Genomic DNA, 17,768 nt, shown 5'->3' with positions numbered 1-17,768 from the left:
ATGAGTCTTGTTAAGTGTTTGTATATTTTACTTATTTAGTTTCATCAATCTTCCCTATTGTCTCTTTAGTCTGTATTTTATGTATTTCTATTCTGGTCTTTGTTATTTCCTTCCTTCCATGAACTATGGGCTTAATTTGTTCTTTGTTTTTCTAGTTTCTTGAGATGTAAAGTTAGGTTATTTGAGGTCTTTCTTTTTTCTTAAGGTAGGAATCCATGCTATAAAATTCTCTTAGAACTGGTTTTGCTGCCTCCCATAAGTTTTGATGCATTGTGTCTCATTTTCATTTGTTTCAAGATATTATTTGATTTCCTCTTTCAGTGTCTCCATTGGTTGTTCAGGAACATCTTGTTTTATCTCCACGTATTTGTGAATTTTCCAGAGGTGGGGTTTATGATGAGAATGTGTCTCAACCTTTCCTACCTGTTTTGATGTATTTTTCTGTCACTTAAAATGTAGAAATCACTCAGTTTCTGGATCTGTTCCAAAGGGAATTGCTCCATGTCCAGCTGTATATTCAGTGTGTCCATGGCAGGAGGGAAATTCAGGAGCCTCCTATGTTGTCATCTTGGTCCAGAGTCTGTGCCTGTTTTTATTCATGTCTAAAGTGAATTGATGTCAACTTTAACTACTATCATATTCTTTGTTTTGGTTTATTGTTATAGGTTGTCAGGTGATGTTGGCTTTTGAACTTGGAGATTCTATATATAAGAATTCAAACCACTCCAAATATTGTTATTTACTTTCAACATTATTTTTAAGGTGAAAGGGAAAATAAAATCCTCATTTTTAATTTAGTAACTTTTTGTCATTTAAAGCTATTCAGAGTCTGTTTATTATAAATTGAATTTTGTGGGATAATTTGCCTTTAGTTATTTGTATTTCTGTTTTCTGCAGGAATTTCATTACAAAGAAAATATGCAAATTGTTCATTATGTCTCCATTTTACTTGTTGTAGGATGATCCATTTTCTGCCTTGGACATTCACTTGAGTGATCACCTAATGCAGGAAGGAATTTTGAAATTTCTCCAAGATGACAAGAGGACACTTGTTCTTGTGACTCACAAATTACAATATCTAACACATGCTGACTGGGTAAGAGTTTAAAAGAAATTAAAAGAATTTTTATATTCCAGTTATATAAATGCTTCCTGAGATAAATATAATTCAATTGGCCAATTATGGATTTTTGTCCTAATTCTAATATATGCTTTCCTTAGATCATAGCCATGAAAGATGGAAGTGTTCTAAGAGAAGGGACTTTGAAGGATATTCAGACCAAAGATGTAGAGCTTTATGAACATTGGAAAACACTAATGAATCGGCAGGATCAAGAACTAGAAAAGGTAATTGCTCAGATTTAGAAGAGTTCAGAGTTCAGTTAAGAAGAGTCAGAAATACAGTGCAAAATTACTAAAAATACTTTTAAAGAAGTATTACATTTAATTTTTGATTATATAATAATCTCATGTTAAATATGAAATAATTGTATATTTATATTCCATTAATTGATAAACTACTTTGAAACTAAGAAAATTCTAATGATATCTTTTATTTTCAGCCCTTTAGAGGATTTTTATTTGAATTGGAGACATATTATAATTATATGTGTGTTTAAAACAATCATATATGCATTTAAAACTTGCTCAAGCATGCTCTTTCCTCATTATATCTTATTTTCCCTTATGTATGTCCTATTTTACTCACCTTCAATATGAGTTTTTCATTCATCACTTACAAATGAAGGGTTGTGGGCAAAGCAAAATCTTAGATGATTTTGAAAGAAGGAAGAGTGGTTAGCTGTGGGTGTAGTGCTAAGTATGCCTGGGACAGAGTTGGGGGAGGTGAAGGAAGGTAATCAGAAAGAAATGACAGTAAAACTTTACATTTAGATAGTTTTTAAAGTCCACAAAACCGTTTTACATGTTTTAAAGTCCACAAAACCTTTTTACATGTCTCTTCTAATTCTCAAAAAATAAGCAAAAAATAGGAGAAATAAGCAAAGAAAATATGATCTCACTTTTACAGATGGGAAAATTGAGGCTCAGAGATCTAAGTAACTTGCCTAAACTTGTACAGTATATATAATATTTTGTACCAATTGGATTTAAACCCAGGTTCATACCAGTGTAATGTTTTTATATGATGTAAATATAATATTGAATGAAATGATAACAGAGTTGAAAACCAATTGAGTGTGATGAAAGAAAAACCATCATCATGGTTGAGAGGTAAATTGTAAATTGAATTAGTAAATTTTAAAAATGTTTTCTCTTGAGTTATGGGACTAGAAAGAGTCCAGAATTCAATAGTCCTGGTCAGGAATGAGCATTATAAAATGAAAATGTTTATATCAGCAAATTTCTGAAAATGTCAAGAAGTTAAAATGTATTATTTCTTAAAGGAAAAAAAAAATAATCTTGTTTCAATAGCAGAAGAAAGATAAGAAGTCAGACAAACCATCGGATTGCTCTGTCTTCTGTGAGCTTGCCAAAGACATCAAAAGCCAATTACAAACGTCTCAAAATAAGAAAGAAAAGCTGCATGTCAACGTCTTAGTAGAGTAGGACAAATCATAGAACCTTTGAAAGGAGAATATTCATCAAAACGTTACAGTGTACAATTGGCAAGAGCTCACTTAGAAATTATGCAGTGAGATGCTTGATAATAAACTTACTGGGATGACTCCAAATGACATTTTTTTCCAGTGGTCTAGGTGCCAGGGACAAAAGAATATGATGTAAGCTTAAGGAGTGGACCATTTATGGTTTACTTTGAAAAGAAAATCTGGAAAAACCGCAAGAGAGAAAGGGGGGTGCTTGTGGCTTGATTTTGAAGTAATACTGCAAGCCAGGAAGAAAGTCTGTTACACTGTGTTTAGAAATGAAGTGATCACTCAAGATACCATAGTTCTATAGTTAAAGACACATCACAGGGTTATAGGGCTTCCCTGGTGGCTCAGACAGTAAAGAATCTGCCTGCAGTGTGGGAGACCAGGGTTTGATCTCTGGGTCTGGAAGATCCCTTGAAGGGAATGGCTACCCACAACAGGGCAGCAAGGGCTACTGGCATCTAGTGGGTAGAGGAAAGAGCATGCTGTTAAACATTCTATGATGTACAGAACAGCCCCCACAACAAAGGATTTTCTGACCCAAAATGTCAATAGTGCCAAGGTTGAGAAAAGCTGGCTTAGCACCAGAGCAGATCAAGCAAGTGGAGGAGGTGAAACTAAAGGATTCACAAAACATCCCATCTTTGGTCTTTAGACAGATCAGCCAGTTTAAAGGTTCAGGAATAATAGGAAAAATATGCTAAAGAGAATAGTAATGACAGCTTTGAGAAGAAGTTGATAATACTTTTAGCTGATTTAAATGTTGTTAAAAATTCTGCCTTGCATGGCATCACCCATTATCTTCATAATATTATTAAGCAAAATAAAGTAGCATTTTTGGATGTTTCTTCCCTCAGCCTTCAACGCTCACTTTGATTCAACTCTTCTCAGGCATTCAGTAAATATGTATTTGATTGTTGTTGTTGTCATTTAGTCGCTTAGTTGTGTCTGATTCTTTTGCGACCCCACGGACTGTAGCCCACCGGGCTCCTCTATCCATGGGATTCTCCAGGCAAGAATACTGGAGTGAGTTGCCATTTCCTTCTCCAGAGGATCTTCTCCACCCAGGGATCAAACCCACATTTCCTGCTTGGCAGGCAGCTTCCTTACCACTGAGCCACCTGGGAAGCCTTATGTATTAGATAAGTGAAACTAAATTTGTATTTACTTAATCCATATATCAAAACAATTTAAAATATTTAATCTCAGAGCTTAGTATGAGCATTTTACTCCTAAGGAAAATGACTAAGATTAAAGTCCCCAAGGCGATAACTCTTTTGCTCACACAGATTGGCAATTTGAAAAAGAACCAAATCCTCTGTTTTCCCATGTACAGGTTTATTTCATTTCAATACACTATCCACAAAAGATCAGTTCTTTTTTTATTTTGTTTACTCTCAAAAAATACTTTACAGTGTACAAATATTGCTTTTCACATCATTAGGCACAATTAAAAGCTAATGTGAAATTATCTCTGAAAAATGCTATTCAAGAGACACTTTTGCTCTTACTTTTTTTTTGTAAAGCAGGAACTTGGAAGCAACAGAGCTTTCTAGAATAGCAAGTCTCCTAAATCACACATTGTATGAGACCAAACAAAAACAAAACAGGACCACTATCTAGAACTGATCATCAAAGAATTATTGGTTTATCCCTGTAACAAACATTATATATATATATATATATAAAAGCATGTACAGGAAGCCCTTAATTTACTGTCGATTCCAAAAGTCAGTGGGTCAGTTATTTGGAACTCAGAATGCATTTCCCCACAGAAGCAGAGATACGGGTAGTTTCCCAGACTGTCCCGCGGAAGCTGATTTAACCCACAGTGTAACTGAACTGATGCTACTAGTCCAGTTCCAAAGCCAAGACGGACGAATGTTGGAAGCAGAGAACTGGAGAAAACAAAACGCTTTTCTGTTTCTTAGCACAGGATGAGTCTGGAGCAACTCTTAAAATTTTGCAGTTTGTATTTGACATCTTCCCTTCTCTCCTTTCCCTTTACTTCAAAATAACCCGCCTTCCTTTTGTTTCTATTGAAGTCTCTTTCTTGAATCCCCTGAGTGAGATCCTCAGTCAGAAATTCATCTTGATTTGATAATTCATAATAGTGTATGACCAACAGTGCTTTAACCAATCCAGAACTACCTTCCAGTTTTAAAAGAAGATGTTTGTTAACATTGATGAATCGTTAGAAAAATTCAGACAAGTTCAGTTCAGTTCAGCTGCTCAATTGTGTCCAACTCTTTTAGACCCCATGCACTGCAGCACACCAGGCCTCCCTGTCCATCACCAACTCCCAGAGTCCACCCGAACTCATGTCCACTGAGTCACTGATGCCATCCAACCGACTCATCCTGTCATCCCCTTCTCCTCCCGCCTTCAATCTTCCCCAGCATCAGGGTCTTTTCAAATGAGTCAGTTCTTCACATCAGGTGGCCAAAGAATGGGACTTTCAGCTTCAGCATCAGTCCCTCCAATGGATATTCAGGACTGATTTCCTTTAAGATTGACTGGTTGGATCTCCTTGCAGTCCAGGGGGCTCTCAAGAGTCTTCTCCAACACCACAGTTCAAAAGAATCAATTCTTTGGCACTCAGCTTTCTTTACAGTCCAACTCTCACAGACATACATAACTACTGGAAAAATCATAGCTTTGACTAAATGGACTTTTGTTGGCAAAGGAAGGTCTCTGCTTTTGAATATGCTGCCTAGTTGGTCATAACTTTACTTCTAAGGAGCAAGTGTCTTTTAATTTCATGGCTGCAGTCATCATCTGCAAGGATTTTGGAGCCCAAAAAATAAAGTCTGTCACTGTTTCCAGTGCTTCCCCATCTATTTGCCATGAAGTGATGGGACCAGATGCCATGATCTTAGTTTTCTGAATGTTGAGTTTTAAGCCAACTTTTTCACCCTTCTCTTTCACTTTCATCAAGAGGTTCTTTAGCTCCTTTTCAATTTCTGCCATATGGATGGTGTCATCTGTATTTCTGAGGTTATTGATATTTCTCCCAGCAATCTTGATTCCAGCTTGTGCTTCATCCAGCCCAGTGTTTCTCATGATGTACTCTGCATATAAGTTAAATAAGCAGGGTGACAATATACAGCCTTGACGTACTCCTTTTCCTATTTGGAACCAGTCTGTTGTTCCATGTCCAGTTCTAACTGTTGCTTCCTGACCTGCATACAGATTTCTCAAGAGGCAGGTCAGGTGGTCTGGTATTCCTATCTCTTTCAGAATTTCACAGTTTGTTGTGATCTACACAGTCAAAGGCTTTGGCATAGTCAATAAAGCAAAAGTAGATGTTTTCCTGGAACTTTCTTGCTTTTTACACGATCCAACAGATGTTGGCAGTTTGACCTCTGGTTCCTCTGCCTTTTCTAAATCCAGCTTGAACATATGGAACTTCATGGTTCATGTACTGTTGAAGTCTGGCTTGGAGAATTTTGAGTATTACTTTGCTAGCATGTGAGATGAGTGCAATTGTGCAGTAGTTTGAGCATTCTTTGGTATTGCCTTTGCGACTAGAATGAAAACTGACCTTTTCCAGTCCTGTGGCCACTGCTGAGTTTTCCAAATTTGCTGGCATATTGAGTGCAGCACTTTCGCAACATCATCTTTTAGGATTTGAAATAGCTCAACTGGAATTCCATCACCTCCACTAGCTTTGTTCATAGTGATGCTTTCTAAGGCCCACTTGACTTCACATTCCAGGATGTCTGGCTCTAGGTGAGTGATCACACCATCTTGATTATCTGGGTCGTGAAGATCTTTTTTGTACACTTCTTCTGTGTATTCTTGCCAGTTCTTCTTAATGTCTTCTGCTTCTGTTGCTGCTGCTGCTGCTGCTAAGTTGCTTCAGTCATGTCCAACTCTGTGTGACCCCATAGATGGCAGCCCACCAGGCTCCCCCATCCCTGGGATTCTCCTGGCAAGAACACTGGAGTAGGTTGCCATTTCCTTCTCCAATGCATGAAAGTGAAAAGTGAAAATGAAGTCACTCAGTCGTGCCCGACTCTTAGTGACCCCATGGACTGCAGCCTACCAGGCTCCTCTGTCCATGGGATTTTCCAGGCAAGAGTACTGGAATGGGGTGTCATTGCCTTCTCCGCTGCTTCTGTTGCTGCTGCTGCTGCTGCTGCTAAGTCGCGTCAGTCGTGTCCGACTCTGTGCGACCCCATAGATGGCAGCCCACCAGGCTCCCCCATCCCTGGGATTCTCCTGGCAAGAACACTGGAGTGGGTTGCCATTTCTTTCTCCAGTGCATGAAAGTGGAAAGCGAAAGTGAAGTCGCTCAGTTGTGTCCGACCCCTAGCGACCCCATGGACTGCAGCCTACCAGGCTCCTCCGTCCATGGGATTTTCCAGGCAAGAGTACTGGAGTGGGGTGCCATTGCCTTCTCCGGCTGCTTCTGTTAGGCCCATACAATTTCTGTCCTTTATTGTGCCCATCTTTGCATGCAATGTTTTCTTGGTACTTCTAATTTTCTTGAAGAGATCTCTAGTCTTTCCTATTCTATTGTCTTCCTCTATTTCTTTGCACTGATCACTGAGGAAGGCTTTCTTATCTCTCCTTGCTATTCTTTGGAATTTTGCATTCAGATGGGTATATATTTCCTTTTCTCCTTTGCCTTTAGCTTCTCTTCTTTTCACAGCTATTTCTAAGTCCTCCTCAGACAACCATTTTGCCTTTTTGCATTTTTTTTCTTGGGGATGGTCTTGATCCCTGTCTCCTGTACAATGTCACGAACCTCTGTCCATAGTTCATCAGGCACTCTGTCTATCAGATCTAGTCCCTTGAATCTGTTTCTCACTTCCACTGTATAATCACAAGGGATTTGATTTAGGTCATACCTGAATGGTCTAGTGGTTTTCCCTACTTTCTTCAATTTCAGTCTGAATTTGGCAATAAGGAGTTCATGACCTGAGCCACAGTCAGCTCCCGGTCTTGTTTTTGCTGACTATATTGAGCTTCTCCATCTTTGGCTGCAAAGAATATAATCAATCTGATTTCAGTATTGACCATCTGGTGATAACCATGTGTAGAGTCTTCTCTTGTGTGTTGGAAGAGGGTGTTTGCTATGACCAGTACGTTCTCTTGGCAAAACTCTGTTAGCCTTTGCCCTGCTTCATCTGTACTCCAAGGCCAAATTTGCCTGTTACTCCAGGTGTTTCTTGACTTCCTACTTTTGCATTCCAGTCCCCTATAATGAAAAGGACATCTTTTTTGGGTGTTAGTTCTAGAAGGTCTTGTAGGTCTTCATAGAAGCATTCAACTTCAGCTTCTTCAGCATTACTGGTCGGGGTATAGACTTGGATTACCATGATATTGAATGGTTTGCCTTGGAAATGAATAGATCATTCTATCATTTTGAGATTGCATCCAAGTACTGTATTTCAGACTCTTTTGTTGACTATGATGGCTATCCATTTCTTCTAAGGGATTCCTGCCCACAGTAGTAGATATAATGGTCATCTGAGTTAAATTCACCTATTCCAGTCCCATTTAGTTCACTGATTCCTTAAATTATGATGTTCACTCTTGCCACTTCCAACTGTTTGACCACTTCCAATTTGCTTTGATTCATGGACCTAACATTCCAGATTCCTATGCACTATTGCTCTTTAAAGTATCAGACTTTACTTCCATTACCAGTCAAATCCACAACTGGGTATTGCTGTTTCTTTGGCTCCATCTCTTCATTCTTTCTGGAGTTATTTCTCCACTGATCTCCAGTAGCATATTGGGCACCTACCGACCTGGGGAGTTCATCTTTCATTGTCCTATCTTTTTGCCTTTTCATACTATTCATGGAGTTCCCGAGGCAAGAATACTGACGTGGCTTGCCATTCCCTTCTCCAGTGGACCATGTTTTGTCCACAGAAAAATTATAAGAGTATATGAAGATGATATAAAAACAAAACAAGGTGCAATGATGGGACCAGGCTTAAGGTTAGAAGAGGTGTCCACCTGCCCCTGGGGTCAGCTCTATCACATCATTACTACTTTTCCTGGCTTCTTACTGCCCTAATGCCTCTGAGCTCTGATACATTTCCCACAAGCCTCAAGTGGTACTTCACACCTTCTCCTATGATAGGAGTTGTCCGTATGTCTGCAGTTGTCCATCCATCTTGAGCAGAGAGCTCCAGACCCAGAAAGGTAACTAACAGTTGGTATTTGCTACATGTGGGTCATTGACTGTAAGTAGAACTTGCCTGTGGCTGTGAGCTCCTTGCATGACAGCACCGTGTTTCCTGTAGGATATGGAAGCTGACCAAACAACTTTAGAGAGGAAAACACTCCGAAGAGCCATGTATTCAAGAGAGGCCAAAGCCCAACTGGAGGATGAAGACGAAGGTAGATCTTTTAAAAAGAAACATTCAAATGGGTAATAGGATATGGAAGTCTTCTTTGGCAATGGATGTGTGTCTATGTCAGTACAGAATGACTAGCCACTTTGCAGAGAGGTGAAGGCAAAATCAAATACATGAAACTGAAAATGGACGGAATAGGAGTGAAATCAATATGTGTATATAGATGTATGTAAATAGGTGTATGTTGTCAAACGAGGCATCTTGAGGGGTTCCCCACAGTGTGTACGAGTGTTTTTGTGCTGTGTGTGTGAGAGCTGACAGGACAGTGGGTCTAGATCCTTGTTCAGATAAACTGCAAAGGTCTAGTAAAATAAAATGTCAGTCCTTGGGAAATAAACAATACATGGGGAATACAGCGAAAACACTGCTTTGAAAGATTTATACTTGAGTCTGTTTTTACGGGGGTGTCATGATAATATAGCAATGAAGAATAAGAGAGTTAGAAAGCTATTTGTTGTGTTTCAATTTTCTGGATCTAATAAAATACAGTGGGTGAAAAAAGGTTTACTGGAAATTTGAGGAATAAAATGAAATAGTTACATTGCTTTGACATTTGTTGCCAAGATGTTTGTAAGATAAACCATAAAAGTCCATAGAGTAAGTGTACTGTACTTCAGTCTTCCTACATGGATTTTGCCTAGGACCACATTTCCACGGGCCAATGAAGAGAAGATTATCATTTCTAGCAGAAGGACACCAAAATGTGCTATCTTTACATTTCAGATAATTATTCAGGGTTTCAGTGAGTACTCATTGAGTAAAGGAATGAATGAATGAATTTTTCACTCCCATTTCTTAGATTTTAAAATGTTTTAAAAGAATATTTGGGGACTTCCCTGCTGGTCCAGTAGTTAGTGTTTTCACTGCTGTGGCCCCAGATTCGATCTCTGGTCAGGGAACTAAGATCCTGTAAGCCCCACGGGGCAGCCAAAAAAAAGAGACTGTTTGGTACTGTAAACAGATAGCCTTTAGAACTGCAGTTACTCTCTCCAGTATGTCAGGGGTAAACGCCGCATTTGCAGGGCTGACTCTGTCCTGGACTTGCTGTGTTTATTCAATTGTTCATGTGTAAAATAAGATAATGATACTTTTGTTTCAGAGTAAAAGAGGAAATGTATAAGAAAGATCCCAGTACAGTACTATCACCTGCTAGGCTGCTGGTGCTATTCTATGTCTGTTGAATCCACCAGGAAGGGAAAGAAAAGTAATTGCCCATATTGTTTCTGCTACTAACCATTGACTAGATCATCATGTGGACAGACTAGGTTCTGAGGAAGTGAAGAAATGCTGACTTTAGCTGGGTAGCCATAGGAAAGGTAAAATTTCAATTAATATGAAAACAGAAAATGGATATTGAGGAGAAAGGTAGCAATCTGCAAGTGTCTACCTCTTTGATCATGCAAATTTCTAACTTTCACTCACAGACCCACCCTCACCAAAGTGTAGATTATCTGACACCTGTTTATTTATTTATTTTTTTGTCCTTGAATATCTGAAAATGTCTTTATTTGGTACAGAATTCTAGGTAAAAATTGTTTTCCCTCAGACATTTGAAGGATCTACTGCATTCCAGTGTTCATTAATCCCTCCTATCTGATAATAGTGATTGCATGACTCTTTGTTGATGACATATCTTTTCTCTCTGGAAGTGTTTACAATCTTCCCTTTGTCCTTTACCCTCTGAAATCACAAAAGGATGTGCAGCTGTGGATCTTTTTCATTTCCCCTTTTCAGTTCTGGTCTTCCCTGGTGGCTCAGATGGTAAAGAATCTGCCAGCAATGCGGGAGACCTGAGTTTGATCCCTGCATTACGAAGATCTCCTGGAGAAGGGCATGGCAACCCACTCCAGTATTCTTGCCTGGAGAATCCCCATGGACAGAGGAACCTGGCAGGCTAACCCTGGGATCTATGGGATCCCAAAGAGTCGGACATGACTGAGCATCTAAGCACAGCATTTCTCAGTTCTAATGCTGAGGTCTGTTCCTCTTTTGTATCTGGCTCAAATGTGAAGATCCTTGATGATAGACCAGTCTTCCCATCATATCCATACTTAGATCTCTGTTGTCTGATAGCTTAGAAACCAAATTATCTATCTTTCCTACTCACAGCCTGCTCATTTTACAGTAGTGGAGTACATACAAGGTGACTACAGTGAAAACTGTCTTTGGGAAAAGAAAGGATGGGAAATACACCACAGTCACAAACCATTTGTTGTTGTTTAGTTGCTAAGTTGTGTCCAGCGCTTTGCAACCCCATGGACTATAGCCCACCAGACTCCTCTGTCCATGGGATTCTCCAGGCAAGAATACTGGAGTGGGCTGCCGTTTCCTTCTCCAAGGGATCTTCTGATCCAGGGATTAAACCCATGTGCCCTGCATTGCAGACAGATTCTTTACCACTGAGCCACCAGGGATGCCCTCACTAAACCATACAAATGATCAAATTTTACTGCTCAGTAAATACCATAGTTCCCTGTCCTTGTAATGGAATATGTTCTGAAAATAGCTGTCTAGAAGTTTCCAGGTGGTTTAAACAGCTGAGAGGAGCTCCCTACCCATTGTCCTCTGACCCCTGACTTTGCCTTCAGGAAGGTTCCATTTTGCTCATGCACCTCCATGACCACATTTAAAACGAGCCACAGAGATTATGGATTATGCCCTCTTGAGCTATGCACAAATTTCAAAGCCTATTTCCTCCTGGTGCAGATTCAGAAATATAAAGTTGAAAAATTATAAATGTTTGCAAGTCTGGCATGTGGTTTTATTGGCACACATTTCCTTCAATAACGTAGTAAACTTCTAGGCTGTAATTCTAGTTAGTTTATTGTAATAAATTAAGTTTTCTCATCCAAACATATACTTTATTTTTTCATTTACTCATGCATTTATTCATTTTCACATATTTTTACATTTCTTTTGTATTGAGGTGACATTGGTTTATAACATTATGTAAGTTTCATGTGTACAACATTGTATTTCTACTTCTGTAGAACCAATAGTATGCTCATCACCAAAAATGTATTTCCAGTCTGCCACTATACAGTTCAGTTCAGTTCAGTTCAGTCGCTCAATCGTGTCCGACTCTTTGCAACCCCATGAATCACAGCACGCCAGGCCTCCCTGCCCATCACCAACTCCTGGAGTTCACTCAAACTCACATCCATCGAGTCGGTGACGCCATCCAGCCATCTCATCCTCTGTCGTCCCGTTCTCCTCCTGCCCCCAATCCCTCCCAGTATCAGAGCATCCACTATACAGTAGATCCCCTTGATCCATTTCATCTTCCCCTCCACCTCTTTCCTTTTGGTAACCGCTACTCTGTTCTCTGTATATCCATGCGTGTTTTTATGTGGTTTGGACTGTTCACTTACTTTGTTTCTTTTTCTTTTTTTTGGTTGTTTTTTAAATTACACATATGAGTGAAATGGGACAGTATTTTGTGTGTGTTTGTCTGACTTGTTTCACTTAGCATAATGCCCTTATCAAGATCCATCCCTGTTGTCGCATATGGCAAGATTTTGGTCTTTTTATGGCTGAGTATTATTTCACTGTATATATATACCACAGCCTCTTTATCCATTCATCTGTTAATGGGCACTCACCTATTTTCTTTTAATGTTTATTTATTTATGTGACTGTGTCATCTTAGTTGTGTCACATGGGATCTTCGCTGAAGCATGCAGGGTGTTTAGATAGAGCACACGTGGGCTGCTCTGTAGTCATGGCACACGTGCTCTGGTGCATGTGGGCTGAGTCATGGTGGCACATAGACTTAATTGCTCCATGGCATGTGTGATCTTAGTTCCCTGACCAGGGATTGAACCTGCATCCCCTGCATTGAAAGGCGGATCCTTAACCACTGGACCACCAGGGGTCCCTCACCTGTTTGTTTTTTTATGATGCTTTTCTCTGCTAAAAACATTTACATTTATAAGACTTGTATTTCTAAAATTTGATGAAGGTTTGTTGGTAGGTGGGAATAATACAAATTCTGTATCTACCTATTACCTGTCAGAAGATTAAACAAGTGCTTCTTATGCAGAGGAAGAAGAGGAGGAAGATGAGGATGATAACATGTCCACGGTAATGAGGCTGAGGACTAAAATGCCATGGAAGACCTGCTGGCGGTACCTCACTTCTGGAGGATTCTTCTTGCTCTTCCTGATGATTTTCTCTAAGCTTCTGAAACATTCCGTCATTGTAGCGATAGACTACTGGCTGGCTACATGGACCTCAGAGTATAGTATAAACAGTACTGGAAAAGCTGACCAGGTACAGCGGGTTTTGTTTTTACATTATCTAAGAGATGTTGAGATTTTACTCTTATCTAGTTAGATACAAATATCCCAGATGTCACAGGAATTCTGTGAGGTTTTTTGTTTGTTTTTAGGTTTATTTTATTGGAGTATAGTTGATTTACAATATTGTCTTAGTTTCTGCAGTACAGCAAAGTGATTCAGGTATATATATCATGCATTCTTTTTCATATTCTTTTCCACTGTGGCTTATTATAGGATATTGAATATAGTTTCTTGTGCGATAGAGTAGACCTTGTTGTGTATCCATTCTATGTATAACACTTTACAGCTGCTAATCCCGAACTCCCAATCCATCCCTACCCTACCTGGCTCCCCCTTGGCAAGCACAGGTCTGTGCTCTGTGACTTGTCGCAGTACTTTTATAATGATTCAATAGGTTAATTAGGGCAAGACCTGAAATATCATAAGAAATATTTAATGATAATGCTTGGGTTTGGATTCAAGGGAGTTATACACATGATGTGTGTGTGTGTGTGTGTGTGTGTAATATACACACAGGACTTTTGTTCTTGTTCTGATGGTATCTGATTTTAACTGCTATACCAATGAATTAGCTGGTCATTCTGAGATTAGGGATAGAAAGAATGAACTTTATGATATAAAAAGTCAAGAATATTTCAAACCAGAAAACTAACTCTAATGTTTCATCTACCCTTTGGCAAACCCTGAAAGAGAATGAAGAGAGCAACTGGGGACTCGGCCATGGGATTATGGTGGGGATACTGCCCTGAGTATCTCCAGGAGTATCCCCAGGAGAACTGCCCTCCTTCCACTGTGTAAATTAATGTGAGATAATAGAAATTGACAATATTGCCAGACTTTGACATTTGGTGTCCTAGCAAGAAAAAACTCAGTTGATAATGTCATCTGTGCTTTTTGTATTGGTTGCTTTTTAGACCTACTATGTGGCTGGATTTAGCATACTTTGTGGAGCAGGTATTTTCCTCTGCCTTGTTACATCTCTCACTGTGGAATGGATGGGTCTCACAGCTGCTAAAAATCTTCACCATAATCTCCTTAATAAGATAATTCTTGGACCAATAAGGTAAAAAAAAGTAGTTATTTATTTTACAATATCATAAAACTATGCATTTTTACGTTAAAGTGAAGTGTGAAATTTTAAATAATTTATTCAGTCTTTCAGCAGATGAATAGAGATCTTCTCATTTTTATGACACCAAGATGTCTATTAGCAGTGTTTAGGTTCCAGATCATTTAGAATTATCATACATCCAATCTGTTTATTGCCTAGATTCTTTGATACCACACCACTGGGACTGATTCTCAATCGCTTTTCAGCTGATACAAATATCATTGATCAGGTGAGTTCCTGAATTACTTCCAAGTTCAAAAATAAATTTCTCAGTATAAGCTAAACAACGTTTTAAGATAAATCATGGATGGGATGGGGAGGGAGGATGGAGAGGGGGGTTCAGGATGGGGAACACATGTACCCCCGTGGTGGATTCATGTCAATATATGGCAAAACCAATACAATATTGTAAAGTAAAAAAAAATAAATAAATAAAAAGGAATTTAAAAAAATAAGATAAATCATGATTCCTGTTAACAGTAGAGGATTTCTAAAACCTAAATAAAAGCTAAATGCAAACCTAAATAAAATAAACCTAAATACAAATTCATATCAATATTACATATATACATAAAATTCTAGACTATGCAATCTATGAAATATGCACAGATTTCTAGAATGAAATCTTAAAGGAAATAGATCAATTCAAAATAATTTATCCACATGGAAGAGGATACTTAGAGAATCAGCATGAAATAAAGAGAAATAGAAAATAATGAACATTAAACTTTTTTTATTGTAAAAAGAAGTGATTTTAATATGTTGTATCTCCATTCATAGTAACGATCTTAAAGTTTAGAATTAATGCAGAGCGTCTCCCAGAAGTAAAGAATGGAATACCAAGTTGTCTTAGATGTCCTTTCCTTTTATTAGGTTGAAGTGATATTAGATGCTGTGATATTTTAGGAAGAGCAATATTGCATTGGAACCTGGAATGTTAGGCCCATGAAACAAGGCAAATTGGAAGTGGTCAAACAGGAGATGGCAAGAGTGAGTGTCGACATCCTAGGAATAGTGACTAAACTGGACTGGAAAGGGTGAATGTAACTCAGATGACCATTATCTCTACTACTGTGGGCAGGAATCCCTCAGAAGAAATGGAGTAGCCATCATGGTCAACAAAAGAGTCCGAAATGCGGTATTTGGATGCAATCTCAAAAACAACAGAATGATTTCTTTTCATTTCCAAGGCAAACCATTCAATATCACAGTAATCCAATCTATGCCCCAACCAGTAATGCTGGTTACTGGTTGGGGCAGTAACCTAAACGGTTCTATGAAGACCCACAAGACCTTTTAGAACTAACACCCAAAAAGGTGTCCTTTTCATTATAGGGAACTGGAATGCAAAAGTAGGAAGTCAAGAAACACCTGGAATAACAGGCAAATTTGGCCTTGGAGAACAGAATGAAGCAGGGCAAGGGCTAATAGAGTTTTGCCAAGAGAACGCACTGGTCATAGAAAACACCCTCTTCCAACTACATAAGAGAAGACTCTACACATGGACGTCACCAGATGGTCAACACCGAAATCAGACTGATTATATTCTTTGCAGCCAAAGATGGAGAAGATTTATACAGTCAGCAAAAATAAGACCAGGAGCTGACTGTGGCTCAGATCATGAACTCCTTATTGCCAAATTCAGACTGAAATTGAAGAAAGTAAGGAAAACCACTAGACCATTCAGGTATGACCTAAATCAAATCCCTTGTGATTATACAGTGGAAGTGAGAAACAGATTCAAGGGACTAGATCTGATAGAGTGCCTGATGAACTATGGATGGGGGTTCAAGACGTTGTACAGGAGGCAGGGATCAAGACCATCCCCAAGAAAAAGAAATGCAAAAAAGCAAAATGGCTGTCTGAGGAGGCCTTACAAATAGCTGTGAATGAAGAGAAGTGAAAAGCAAAGGAGAAAAGGAAAGATATAAGCATCTGAATGCAGAGTTCCAAAGAATAGCAAAGAGAGATAAGAAAGCCTTCCTCCGGGATCAATGCAAAGAAATAAAGGAAAACAAAAGAATAGAAAAAACTAGAGATCTCTTCAAGAAAATTAGATATACACAGGGAACATTTCATGCAAAGATGGGCTCAATAAAGGACAGAAATGGTATGGACCTAACAGAAGCAGAAGATATTAAGAAGAGGTGGCAAGAATACACAGAAGAACTGTACAAAAAAGATCTTCACGACCCAGATAATCATCATGGTTTGATCACTTACCTAGAGCCAGATATCCTGGAATGTGAAGTCAAGTGGGCCTTAGAAAGCATCACTATGAACAAAGCTAGTGGAGGGGATGGAATTCCAGTTGAGCTATTTCAAATCCTGGAAGATGATGCTGTGAAAGTGCTGAACTCAGTATGTCAGCAAATTTGGAAAACTCAGCAGTGGCCACAGGACTGGAAAAGGTCAGTGTTCATTCCAATCTCAAAGAAAGGCAATGCCAAAGAATGCTCAAACTATCGCACAATTACACTCATCTCACACGCTAGTCAAGTAATGCTCTAAATTCACCAAGCCAGGCTTCAGCAATACATGAACCGTGAACTTCCAGATGTTCAAGCTGGTTTTAGAAAAGGCAGAGGAACCAGAGATCAAATTGTTAACACCCGCTGGATCATCGAAAAAGCAAGAGAGTTCCAGAAAAACATCTATTTCTGCTTTATTGACTATGCCAAAGCCTTTGACTGTGTGGATCACCACAAACTGTGGAAAATTCTTAAAGAGATGGGAATACCAGACCGCCTGACCTATCTCTTGAGAAACCTATATGCAGGTCAGGAAGCAACAGTTAGAACTGGATATGGAACATCAGACTTGTTCAAATAGGAAAAGAAGTACATCAAGGCTGTATGTTGTCACCCTGCTTATTTAATTTATATGCAGAGTACATCATGAGAAATGCTGGTCTGGAAGAAGCACAAGCTGGAATAAAGATTGCTGGGAGAAATATCAATAACCTCAGATATGCAGATGACACCACCCTTATGGCAGAAAGTGAGGAGGAACTCAAAAGCCTCTTGATGAAAGTGAAAGAGAAGAGTGAAAAAGTTGGCTTAAAATTCAACATTCAGAAAACGAAGACCATGGAATCTGGTCCCATCACTCCATAGGAAATAGATGGGGAAACAGTGGAAACAGTGTCAGACTTTATTTTTTTGGGCTCCAAAATCACTGCAGATGGTGATTGCAGCCATGAAATTAAAAGACGCTTACTCCTTGGAAGGAAAGTTATGACCAACCTAGATAGCATATTCAAAAGCAGAGACCTTCCTTTGCCAACAAAGGTCTGTCTAATCAAGGCTACGGTTTTTCCAGTGGTCATGTATGGATGTGAGAGTTGGACCGTGAAGAAAGCTGAGGC

General features: G+C 39.0%; 1 protein-coding gene across 6 annotated transcripts in view; it reads left to right on the top strand.

Moving 5' to 3' along the window:
• Positions 1-17,768, top strand: part of ABCC9 (ATP binding cassette subfamily C member 9) — a 157,874-nt gene that overhangs the window by 89,643 nt on the left and 50,463 nt on the right. For all 6 annotated transcript variants that reach the window (XM_027541510.1, XM_027541508.1, XM_027541509.1 and 3 more), the window contains 6 exons: positions 959-1,096; positions 1,222-1,347; positions 8,876-8,972; positions 13,032-13,261; positions 14,205-14,353; positions 14,561-14,630. In XM_027541510.1, the coding sequence (XP_027397311.1) occupies positions 959-1,096; positions 1,222-1,347; positions 8,876-8,972; positions 13,032-13,261; positions 14,205-14,353; positions 14,561-14,630 (810 nt within the window). The remainder of the gene's footprint in view (positions 1-958; positions 1,097-1,221; positions 1,348-8,875; positions 8,973-13,031; positions 13,262-14,204; positions 14,354-14,560; positions 14,631-17,768) is intronic.

Source organism: Bos indicus x Bos taurus, chromosome 5 (genome assembly GCF_003369695.1).
Source record: "Bos indicus x Bos taurus breed Angus x Brahman F1 hybrid chromosome 5, Bos_hybrid_MaternalHap_v2.0, whole genome shotgun sequence".
Taxonomy (NCBI): Eukaryota; Metazoa; Chordata; class Mammalia; order Artiodactyla; family Bovidae; genus Bos; species Bos indicus x Bos taurus.
This window is presented reverse-complemented; position numbering and strand designations above follow the sequence as displayed.